The sequence below is a fragment of the Lycorma delicatula genome, chromosome 10 (genome assembly GCF_047948215.1).
Source record: "Lycorma delicatula isolate Av1 chromosome 10, ASM4794821v1, whole genome shotgun sequence".
NCBI classification, from domain to species: Eukaryota; Metazoa; Arthropoda; class Insecta; order Hemiptera; family Fulgoridae; genus Lycorma; species Lycorma delicatula.
This window is the reverse complement of record NC_134464.1, coordinates 39,265,381-39,278,531: the sequence shown is the minus strand read 5'-3', so window position 1 is coordinate 39,278,531 and position 13,151 is coordinate 39,265,381. Positions and strand designations below refer to the sequence as shown.

The 13,151-nt window shown below is 34.1% G+C and overlaps 1 protein-coding gene across 2 annotated transcripts in view; it reads right to left on the bottom strand.

Annotated features, from left to right (window-relative positions):
• The window catches only part of LOC142331244 (uncharacterized), a 70,550-nt gene that overhangs the window by 32,281 nt on the left and 25,118 nt on the right, over nt 1-13,151 (bottom strand). For both annotated transcript variants that reach the window (XM_075377003.1, XM_075377002.1), the window contains exons 5-7: nt 9,787-9,970; nt 4,660-4,751; nt 2,764-2,854 (exon numbers count right to left, since the gene is read on the bottom strand). In XM_075377003.1, the coding sequence (XP_075233118.1) occupies nt 2,764-2,854; nt 4,660-4,751; nt 9,787-9,970 (367 nt within the window). The remainder of the gene's footprint in view (nt 1-2,763; nt 2,855-4,659; nt 4,752-9,786; nt 9,971-13,151) is intronic.

The window sequence follows — 13,151 nt, the reverse complement described above, 5'->3', positions numbered from 1 at the left end:
TGTTCAAGCAGTTTTAAAGGATGCACTTGGTTTTCGAACATAAATACAATCAAAATCATAATATTTAATTTTATAAATTCCACAAAGGTTGATTTTATTATTACTTCTGTTTTTTAAATATATTGGTTTAAACATTTTTTTATTGTAAGTTTTAGTAATGTTTTCAATGATATTATTAGTATATAAATAATTTATGTGTATGTTTTGTATCATATTATGTACTTGTTATAAGGTAGTTATTTTTTTTAGTGTTTTGATACTGTTTTTTTTTCATAAATATTTTAATTAAAAAAACTGTCATCCATTTTCAACCCATATATGTTGTTAAGATGTTTATTTCATTATTTAATTTTTCTTTGTTATTATATTGTACTTGACTGCCCTATTAATCATATTTGTGTACGTGTTAATTTTATGAGAACAAGGGCGATTTGATTTTTTTACGACCTGTTACATTACTAGATGTAGGTTTTTTATATACTGATGTTTCAACTTGATTGTCCTTTTTATTTTGATTTTACATCTTCATTAAAAGTTTAATTTGTTTATTATTAGATGTTTACTGTTTATTCAGGGTTACATACAATGAGAATATCATCAACATACCATGTCCATATTAAAATTTGTAAATGACAAAAAATCCTATAAATACTGGGTTTATCATGAAGTTTTCCCAGGACTTTCATAATCTATTCTACTGATGAAAATAATATAAACCATTCATATAAACATCTGTTCTAAAATTCTTTGTTTGCGAGTTACAGCAAGTGAAAGATTTTACTTGGATTTTTGCTACTCAGGTGAAATAAGGTCATACTGAAATCTTTAGGGCTTAATTAAGAGGCAGAATTAGTAATTTATGGTTTTGACCTTAAAAATAGAATAAAACAGATCCAAAAATAGTAACAGCAATAGTTTTTGAAAAATCTAGGGGTGAAAACCAATAAATTGCAATAAAAAACCTTGTTTTTTATGTTTGAAGTACAATTACTTTGTTAAATGGGTAATAAACACATAAAACTTAATCGAATAGTATCTAATTCTGAACAAAATGGTGTGAGGTAAATTGAATAAAGAAAAGTTGGTTATTTAATTTTACTTAGAAACAGTACACTACACCAAAGTGCATTATATGTTCCAGTTATAATAAATGTTCAAAAATAAGCCTGCCTTTTCAAAACATTTTTTGGCACGCTTCTGTACTGGTTTTGTTGCTCTTTTTAGTTATTCAGGGCTATCCTTAAGTTGCTGAGCTGTATCTATAATGTGGACAATTCACAAGAATGTATTTTTGTTTTTTATACAATATTTTTCACCCATCCTAGACACAAAAATCAAAAGTTGTTAACAGAAAATCTTCGTGGCCAGGAATGTGGACCTTCACAACTGATCCATTTCTCAGAGAAATGATTTAAGTGAATGGAAATGGCGCAAGAGAAATGGAGAGGTGTGCTATCATGCTGGAATTAAACAACTTTGGCAATTCTTCTTGAAGATAAGTGGCCACATAATATGAAAGGCCAAAACAACTGAGTGAGAAGGTCATGCCATACTGTGACACTAAATCAGTATTGATAATTGCCTTCCACTGTCTCATGAGGATTTACTTCAGTCCAAGTATGCTCTTTGTGCAAGTTGTTGACACCATCTTGAGTGAAATTTGACTGGTCGGTAAACAAGACATACATGAAGAGATGTCAATTTGTATTTCACCAGTAGCAGAATTCTGCTCCTTAACTAAGCCCTGAAAATTTCAGCACAATCTCATTTCACCAGAGTAGCCATCATCCAAGCAAAATTTTTCACTAGCTGTAATTTGCAAACAAAGCATTTTAGGACATACGTTTATATGAACTTTTTCTATTATTTTCACAAGTACAATAGTTTATGAAAGTCTCAAGAGAATTTCATGGTACACTCTGTATAATTTTTACATAATTTCTGATAGTGGAAAAATCCCATAGATAAGGTATTTTTTTATATATAATATTTTTTATTAAATTCAAAATAGTTTTGTTGACATATATTTCTTATAATTAGATATGCCTTATCTCAATATACTAGGTAGTTTATATTATAAAATTAAAAATATAATTTAACAGTACAGAGGAATAATATGAATCTTAAAAAATATTAATTTCAGTAAAATGATCTAGTATATATATGTACATATTAAAATGAAAGCATAAATAATGTCTATAATACTAATAAACATTAAAAATATACAACTGAGATATTAGGCACCTTAGAGATGCCAAGAAGGTACTATTTATGAGTCTGTTATTGTTTGGGTTTTGTATATTTAAAGCTGTATCTTGAGCAAGCTGGAATGGAAATCTAACTGATAATTTAATAATAGAATTTGGCTATTAACATGACTTATTAAAATTGTTTTTAACTTTGTAAATGTTTAATCTCCAATAACATTTAAATACATATTTTCATAAAATTATTTTATGGCGTTTAATTTAATCTTGTCAATAAATAATAATATAAAAAATTATTGTTATAACACAATCTGATATTTGGATGGTTTTTATTTTTAGCAAAATACCAATGTCTACTTCCAAAAGTAGATAAAAGGTGTAGATAGCTACAGGTTAAACAATAATCATACTTAATTTCATTTGAAAATTTAATAGAACTGATTGTAGTCGACAATTAAAAAAGATGTAGAAATTTTAATTAAATACTTTTATCCTTTTTCTGTACTTACCTTATTGTTATTGCTATTCTATTTTATTATTTTTTTTATATACATACCTCCTTTTCTATAAGTCTAAATTTCCTGAAATTTAAATATCCAACTGGTGCAATTGCATCGTTTGAATGAATAACAGTCTCAAAGTCTTCACTGAAAAAAAAAGGATAGTACATTATAAACAGGTATCTTGCAATGATTTACTAGTATATTTTTAACAGACGTATGGTTCAAGGGTCATGGGTACAGTATAGGTTTATATTAGTAAAAATAATGAAACCATTCGTTAATTTTGTGCTATTAATCTATAAATACATTCTATGATAATTAGGAATTTTGTGATAAAAAAGTTGTGCATAACTAAAAATATTAAGTGATGCAAGAAACACAAAAGCTTTTAACAATGATATTTGTTGCCAATGAATTTCTAGATTCAAGGGATTATTAATGCACATCTGAAAAAGCTGAGTTATAACAACTGATATGGCTCTAAAGTGTCTTATTTGATATGTATTTTCACAATTACATTAAAGCCACCAAAATATCACTTTCTATATCTTCTCTGCAATATAAGGTTAATGTAAATAAAAGTTTTATTCATTTTAATAAATGTTCTATACATGCATAGAACATTATTATATATATATATATATATATATATATATATATATATATATATATATATACACATGAGGTCTGTTCAGAAAATAACCAATCTATTTTTTTAAACTTTATTATTAATTTTACAGATTATTGGTCCTTGTCCCCTTCAAAGAACTCACCTCCCCAATTCACACACTTTTCCGAGAGGCATTTCCACTTCGTGAAGCAGTCCTGGATAGCTTCATTTGAAATGGCCTTTAAGGTCTATGAAGAATACAGTTTAATGTCATCAATAGTCTCAAAAAAATTCGCAAGGAGCCAGGTCTGGCAAGTAGGGAGGCTGACGGGGATTTTTGGCACAAAACTGACAAAGCTGAGTGTGCAGGCATATTGTTGTGGTGAAGGAACCATAACTTATCTTGCCACAACTCTGATGTCTTTTTATAAATATTTTCACGAAATGCCTTGGTAGTATGCACGATTCTGTTTCATCTTGGGGCAAGAATTCAAAATGCACAATTCCATTAAAATCAAAAAACAGAAAGCATCACTTTAACATCGGATCGAGACTAACATTCTTTCTTGGGGTATGGAGATCCTTTGCCAATCCATAGTGATGATTGAACTTCTGTCTCAATGTCGTAGCCATAAACCCGGCTTTTGTATTTCATTATGGAAGTTATTTATTTCCTGAATGTGGGTGTCAACAGTTGAAGTCAAAGACTTTCCTGGTCAAGGGTCATGTTCAACTGACTGACAACCAACCACTTTTAAATCATGGAAACCATTCGTAACATTGCATATGACCCAGAGCATCATCTCTGTAAGCTTTTTTCAACAGTTGAGATGTTTCTGTGAAAGTTTTCCCCAGTTTCACTCAAAATTTTACATTGTATCATTGCTCCTGAAAATCACACATTACTAGAATTGCTACTAACACTTAAACATGTTGCACTCAAGTAACAATAACATGAAAACTAAAGAAGATATCAACAATCCAAGAATATATGGTTATAGAGGAGGTCATGTGAAATACAATGCTGCCAACCGCAAGTCACTAAATATTTCTGTTGGCGCATAATTAAAATTTTTTGGTTATTTTCTGAACAGACTTTGTAAATTATTTTATAGGAAGAATTACTTAAGAGTTTGAGTAGAGTTAATCCAAACAATACCTATTAATTTTTCAGATTTTTATAAACAAAATAAATATTATTTATTAATTCAAATTATATAATAATAATTACATATAATTATTACAAAATCAATGTACTTATTACATTCTCAAGTAAGAAGATATAATAACAGATTGTAAACTATATCAGATGTAACAGTAACAAACAAATAATACTTACATAACAACAGATTTAGCAAACAAGGGGCTATCGAGGGTAAACGTTTCATATTCACCACCTTCACCACAAACGTTTAATCCATATTTTTCATTCTGAAAAATAATAATATCTACATCATGCTTTTGTAATCAGAATTTTTCTCTTAAATGAGAAGTATAAATGTACAATTTAGAAGGGATGCAGTTAAAAAACACTTGCAGAAACACATGGCACTTGCCTTGTTTATAAAAATGATGGAATGCAGGATTATTCAAAAAGATGTTTTTTATTTCATCACTAAACAATAAAACAAATTAAATTAAACAATGATTTAATCTCTAACACTATAAATACATTTTCAGATCTTTGAACAACTAGTATATATTCCTTATTCAGGAATATTGTAGATGGCACTGGTTTTGAAGTATTAATTTGATTCATACAAAGTAATATGAACGAACACAGAATAAATATTACATAGAACCCACTCTCAACAAGTTTACTAACTCCTTTAAAATGAATATTAAATAACAAGGAACTATATCGTAGTTCTGAAAAGATTCTCTAGACGAATTCCCTAGTACTCAAAAAAAATATATTTTTAATTCATTTTCCAGTTACTATTTCCAAATACATTCCAGTTGTTGCAGAACCAACAGGTAGTATAGGACACAGTTAAGCATCTTTCAGGACCTTTGTCTTAAAGAATCCTCCTCAATTTTATGCTTTGCAGAACTTCACCAATATTTCAAAAATCAAAACATAATGTTTATCTTACCTTCTACCTAATATTTTTAAATCACAGAGGTTAAACGCTTTTTTTATTATGCATAATATACAATAATAATAAAGGACGGATTCACAATAAAATGTATTAATTGTAATAAACTGCAATTAGCAAATAACCAAATGTATTTCAATTTAATAGTTTAGTAGATATCTCAATGTATTACAAGAATTTTAAACTGCATGCAAATTATGCAATGATTCAAATAAATTTATAATCAAACATTTTGTGTTTATTATAAATAATGTTTTTCATAACTACAAAGAACTTGGGTGTAATGTGTTCACTTAAAATCCATTTCTTACACTCACTTTCGGATTTTTTCCCTAACAATCTCAGCACTATCAGTGATGAACATGGAGAACGCTTTCACCAGGAGATATCTACAATGGAAACATGATACCAGGAAATATGGAACCCAAAAATGTTAGCCGACTACTGTTGGAAACTAAAGAGGGATCTACCAACAGCAAATTACAGCAGAAAATCCAGAAGAAATAGATTTCAAACGAGTACAAAATGCATGTAATATACTGTCATATTATGTTCACCATACATTTTTTGTTTCAAAAGAGATTACAATTAAAAAAAAATGAGCCTGATAGAAAAAAATCTATTAACACATATGAACTCAGCATAAAAAATACTATAAGAATCAGGCATTTACTCTCATTTAACAAACAAAAAATTAAATTTGTTGACCAGTGTTATCTACAGACAACATATGTTTCTTTTTTATTTTATTATATGGTACTATATATTTACTGATAAAATAATATTATCTAATGTTAATTTGATATTTAAAATATGTTTTCATGAAAATTCATGAAACCATATTATATGACTGCAGGGTGGTCAGAAAATGAGGGATTTAAATTAAAAGTCTACTTCACTAATTACACAAACATTCCTGGAGTTTACTAACCAAAAGATTATATAAAAAAGTGCTTTTTGCTTCCATCCATTTATGGGGTGTTTGTAAAGACCAAACACTATTATAAAGTACTTTAGCAGTCTAAGGTGTATTAAATTGTGTGAAATTAACTCATCTACCATATGAGAACATTACTGAGTTACAAAACCAATGACGTTAAATATCTCTCTGTTCCCCTACATCAGTTTTGACTAAAATTAAATTGCCTAAAATACACAAATCACTATACCAAACTTAATCTAAATCGGTCTATGCAGTCCAGAGATATTAAGTCAATATACAGAGTGGGTAGGTAGTCCCTTTACACTCTAATAAATCCTGCTGAATCAGGCTCTACTGCTACCAACTCTCACCACTGATATCACTCACTGCTGCTGAAAAGGTGGGGAAGATAAGCTGTGTAGGTGATCATCCAGTGTGTTCATTGAAGGTGGGATGATCTTAATCGTAGTAGAATGTGGAACAACAGCGGATACAAGTGCATTCACTGAAGAGTGTTTGTTAGCTGCTGAGTGTGGATCCACACACGTCCACCCACTAGTAAAACATTGTAGAACATTATGAATGACTTCTTTGTGCATTTAGGGAAATTGTCACAAATGTAGCAAATGTTACTGACATGGGATTCTTCTCCCAAAAGCCTTCTTCAGCTTTTGCAATGGGAAGTATTCTTGATGCACCATGCAGTGGGAGGTCAATCACTGAGCTGAGATATGTGCTGCTGTGGAGACATCAATTCAACAACCACCGATGAAATCATGAGAAAACGTTCTGCAGTTAGGCATACAAAGATCGACAATGTGAGGTCATAAACGGAAATACTTTAAAATTAAATGTTTTCGTCTAGTCACAGTTAATGAGTTGAGTGACAATGTCTTGATCAATGTGTCTATGCATGCCAGTTATTACTTGAATACTTTCTGAGAACAAATGAAAAAGAATATCATGTTCTCAGACTCATAACAGCTCATGTTACATCATCATAACATTTGAACATATCCTTGTTCCTTATTTTTTCGGTGGTGCAATTAACCAACACAGTTATCTGAAAATGATCAATGAGTGGTTGTTTCCATAATTATCGGCAAAAGGGATTGCTAACATCATTATGTTTCAGCAAGACGGTGCTCCGGTATATTTTGCTTTGAATATCTGTACATGCATCAATGAAATTTTTCCGAATCATTGGATCGGACATGGATCAGGAGAGTTATGTGCTCCATTGCCTTGACCAGCAAGAAGCCCTGACTTCAAGATACCCGACAATGCACACTAAGGGTTTTGTATATCTGAAAACGCAGATACCCATAAAAAACGAGCAGCTCCAAGATGTTCGGTCAGCATTTCAAATAATCACTGCAATGTATGCTGTTGCAGATGAACAACCGGATATGGAGGGGCATACAGCTGAGCTTTGAACATGGTGGAACCCACATAGATATTTTAGATCCATAGAAGGTAAGCTACACCTATGCTAGTAATTTTATAACTAGCATAAAGGAACTTCCTGCCCACCCTATACATAAACAACTAGATTCATCCTCTGGAATTTTTCAATACTAACATTGTTTTTTTGTTAGAGGAATCAAGAAGCATCAAGATCTACAAAGACTCTGATATGGAAAATTTAACCTAATTACCAAACATTTCCTTATATAGCTATACATCAAAATAGAAGTAAAGTCAAGATTTATACGGGCAAGAATTTATATGTAAACTGGTTACAAGGGCTAGAAATATAGAACTGAAGTTTTATAAAAATCATATTAACCATTTTGGAGTAATTCAACACAGAAATTACACAAAATAGTAATTGTGCATATCATACAAAAATAGGGGCTACTGCATTCAGATTAGTCAAATAGATTTTATTAAAATAGATATATATATACAGGGTTATCATAAAAGAATGGTGTTGTTTTAGTCATTCATAGGAAGATTGTAGGGAAATTTCTAGATGCTTTATTGGTATGCCTGAAAGCCTCCAACCCAAAAGTTTGTTTATCAGCAGTTGTATCCACAACATTAGTTCTTGTATTGTTGTTGCGGTGAGTTTAGTGAGTTACTATGTTCTCGGATAAAGACAAAGCAATGTGTGTTTTATTGATACCTGAATTAAAATCTGTAATTTTAGTTCGTGTGTTTCGACGTGAATTCGGAAGAGATCCACCCCACAAAAATAACATAACACATTGGTTCAAACAATTCGAAGAAACTGGATCAGTTAAGAAACAGAAATCAACCGGCAGACCAAGTGTACCAGACGAAACGGTTGAACTAATTAGACAATTGGCAATTAGAAGTCCTCGGAAGTTCATCTCCCGTCGAATTAGGTATTCCAAAATCAACAGTTCACAAAGCTTTACATAAAAAACTGAAATTACACGCTTATAAAATCCAGATACTGCAGGAATTGAAACCCGATGAAGGTGTAAAACATTACAATTTCGCTGTTGGAATGTTGGACAGAATAAATGAAAACGAATCATTTTTAGATAATATAATTTTTACAGACGAAGCTACATTCCATGTGAATGGACAGACACAATTCACGAATATGGGGCTCTGAAACCCACACGCAATTATTGAGAAATAACGCGATTTGCCTAAAGTTAATGTTTGGTGTGGTGTGATGAAAAATTGTGTAATAGGGCCTTTCTTCTTTGCTGAAAAAAACAATTAATGGAGCTATGTATCTTGCCAAGTTTACCAATTATTGCTTTCCTCAGCTGAATGAACTTGAAAACATTCACAACTTCATTTCCAACAAGATGGTGCTCCCCCGCACTTCAATGCATTGGTCACAGACGCTTTGAACGAAAAATTTGGAGATCGATGGATAGGCCGGCAAGGACCCAGATTTTCGCCTCCAAGAAGTCCAGACCTGACACCTTGCGACTTTTTCTTGTGGGGGTACATCAAAAGCGTTGTTTATACACAAAAAATTCACGACCTAAACCACTTAAAAAACAGAATTAATGAAGCAATGGCAACCATTAAAGAAGAAATGTTAATCAATGTTTGGAGAGAAGTTGAGTATCGTTTGGACATTTGTTGAGCGATTAAGGGCGCACATATTGAAATTTATTAATTATGTAAAAAATGTTTGAGACGACAAATTTGAAAAATAAAAAACATCAACTCTAAGTAATTCTGTTTTAATTTAAACCATCTTCAAAATCGCACCATTCTTTTATGATAACCCTGTATTAGTAATAAAAGACTAGTAAAGTACCAAAAATATTATGGTTTTATCTAACCAGGTCATAATTTATGCTCTACTTAGCTGGAGTACACAGTAAATTAAAAAAAGAATATTAAGATGCAAATGTGAAAATCTGAAAAAATGAGGACTTAAAATCACTGAACTCACAAAAAATTAAAACTAAATACAGCAATAAATAAAAAAATTCAACTAATGACTGACCATTTTGACTAGATGGGGTTGAATTTCTGATATCCTTAATCCGAGATGTTTAACAGGATCTAAACCCAAAGCAGCCACTTTTATTATAACAGCATCTATATTACAATCAATCATTTCTTGTAATAATTCTGCTTGATCCCTGCGCCATAAATATGCTAGTGCAATTAAACCAAGTCGTGAACACCTGAATCAACAACAAAGGCATCAGTCACTTACAATAAAAACGAATTATATTTAAATAAGATAATACATGTAGAATAAAATATTTTCAGTACAGTTTTATATCCACAGTGTTGTATCAACTATTTCATAAATCAGTGTGCCTGCATTATGATCAAAGGTGCCAATGATTTTAAAGGGGGTGGAAAGAATAAAAATTCTAATTTTTGTAAATATCCCTAATACTAAACTTCATAGCTTTTTAAATTAGTTTTAATTTGGTTGCTGTTCCATTAATATACTGATAAAAAAGGAACTAGGCCCAAAGATGCTTAGTTTTCTTTTTTTTTTCATAAGTTTCAGCAATAATGTTTTTCCCCCTTTCTGGAACCACTCTTGGAGCATTATCTCTGACAGGGGAAGTATACAGCCATCAGATGCTGGTATATGGAGTGCCCATGACCTCATTATGCGAAGACGACCTCCACTTGGTCGGGGGGCTCTTTGCGCTCAGCCACAGGCCTGTCTGGCCCAGCCCCCTCCGGAGTTGAATTCCCTGTCAAGCTTCCTCCGAGGCATGTAATCTGTCATTCACTTTCTTAACGTAGACCTTTATAGCCTTCCATTCAACGGGTTCTCTAATTATAATTCTCAGAGTGTCTTCTGAATTATACATGACCTTTGTGCCCAAGGCTTCCAGCATTTCTTGGCGTTCATTCTCAAATCATGCACAACTAAAATAAACATGTAGAGGGGGTCTCCTCCTCAGCACATGTGGGACAAAGGTCTGAGTGGTCCAAACAGAATCTGTATAAATAAGGTCTATAGCCTCTATTACCCCCTCTGTGAGGCAAGCATTTTATATCTCAAGAAATACATCTGGAGCAGCCCAGACTGCCACACTTACCACCAAATTTGGCAACTGGTCTGGGCCCGGCACCTTCCTCAGGGGCATGTGTAACACTGCATCCAATAACTCCTCTTGCACAAAAGGAGGTGGAATCTCTCCATCATTCCTGTCATCAGTCGTTACCTCCTGTCCATCTAGAAAAAGTGCGTTATGCCCCGTACTTCTTGAGCATCCTGCATAGCAGGGACCCTGGGTCTCATCCTCCTTTTCACCAATATAGTATATGGCCTGCCCCAAGGGTCTGCTTCTACCTCCGCAATTAGCTCATCCATGCTTTCAATTTCGAATGCATGATGTAAGGTCTGTCTTCTTGTATTGGGCCATACTGGATCATACATATATCTCTCAGGTCAGAGAGACAAGCCCTAGTCATTTTCCTTCTGGCTGTTTGACACACCCATCTCTTGTTGGCAATCTCTAACAACCACCCAATAGACAGGAGATCGCCCCTTTCTAATATGTCTCCTAGGGAGTATTCTGCAGGCCATCTCTAACAAGGCTACAAGTCTGGTGACCTTCTCTTCTGCACAGCTAGGGGTGCAGACTTCACATAAGTCGAGTGCCTCTAAAAAGGCAGCCATGTCTAGGTCCCGAGTACTCCACCCAAAAAATATGGGAAGGCCATCCCTACCGTTTCCCTCCTCCAAGATCACAGTGACAATAGGCTGGTGGTCACTTCCAGACAGGCCTTCCCACATCCTCCACTCACAGATACACGAAGCCAGCTCAGAATTTACATGCATAAGATCAACCACAGATCCAGTTGTGCCCCTCCTGAAGGTATGTATACTGCTCATGTTCAGGTAAACCAAATCCAAGTAGTAGCTGTATCTGCAAAGATCCTTCCCCCTGATATTCGTCCTGGCAGAGCTCCCACCCGTAGACCAGGAGTTGAAGTGTCCTGCCAGGAGAGCATGAAGGTGCGTAAGAATGTCTCTGGCCAAAGCAGTCAGTACCTCCTCAAATCTTTAGACTATAATATTCGGCAACACATAATACGAATATAAGAAGATGCTGCTGACTTTCACCCAAACAAAGCTACTATCAAGGTGCACGTCATGTACAGATATGCTTCCATAAAGCTGACCTCCCATCCTCAGATCGCAGGCATGTGGGTCAAGGACAGGTGTCATACGGCTCGGAGATGAGCACAACATCTGTGCCCATGTTCGTTGAGTATCTGGTCATCAGGTCATTTGTCAGCCTAGTGGATTCAGATTAGTCTGGATGACCTTCATTTTCATGCAGCTGTGCAGCTGCTCCTCTCCCGACTTTCCTCAACTGTCTCTTTTCCAGGTCTTCTAGGGCATGAGGAAGCGCTCATTCTGTGCCCCTCGGTTCTGCAGGTCAAGCACCTTGCTCCCACCTTACAATCAATGGCTCTATGACTCTCAGCTCCGCAATTTAAGCAAAAGACCAATCAGCCTTCCCCTCAGCATCCTCTGGCCGTATGGCCCGCCTTAAAGCACTTGAAACACCATCTGTAACCAGGTTGCATCATAATCCGTAAATCATCAAGTAGCTCAGGGTCGCCACCTCCCCAAGCCCTTTACTACATCCTCCGCCTGCATATCACCCTCTAGATCATGTATGCAGAGAGCAACAGTTCTGGTTCTTGACTGTACGATGCCAGCCATCAACAGTCATCACTGCCTGCTTAAACATCCCAGCATTTTTAACCTCCTCCTTAACTCTAATCTCCACATGTTGTCCAGATTTACATAAGGATAGTATCTCTGTTGTGCCTGCAACACCAACATCTAATCTCATGGTTTTAAGTAAGTCCATGTATGACGTATTAAACTTTAGAATAACTGTCTCTGTCCTAAACGTTTGCTCCGCCAGAGGGAATTCTGCCACTCAAGACGGTGACATAGTAATTACATCCCACCCTCCTGCCTTCACACTCAACTATTTTTCTTATATATACTGCAGTCTCCCCTCTGCAGATCTCAGTTTGAATGTCATCAAGGGTTTCCCTATGTTGTTTTTACTAACTTTTCTGAAACACGTCAACCAGAACCTGGGTGAGATCGTTATCACTACTGGAATCTACAAAGACCATGTGAAAAACATTCCTAATCGTACCTGTTCTCCCAAATCTTCGCCAGTAAGAGTCACCTCCATAGCTGCCAACAATACATTCCCAACTACTTGTCTTTGGGTGCTCATCATCCATGCTATCTGAGGATGTCTCATCACCAAGCTGTCCATCAGTCTAATCTCAGTAATCTCTTTGATGTCCATAACTGCTACTATGTTCTTAGGGGTGTGTCAATCTTACCCAGCATTTTTG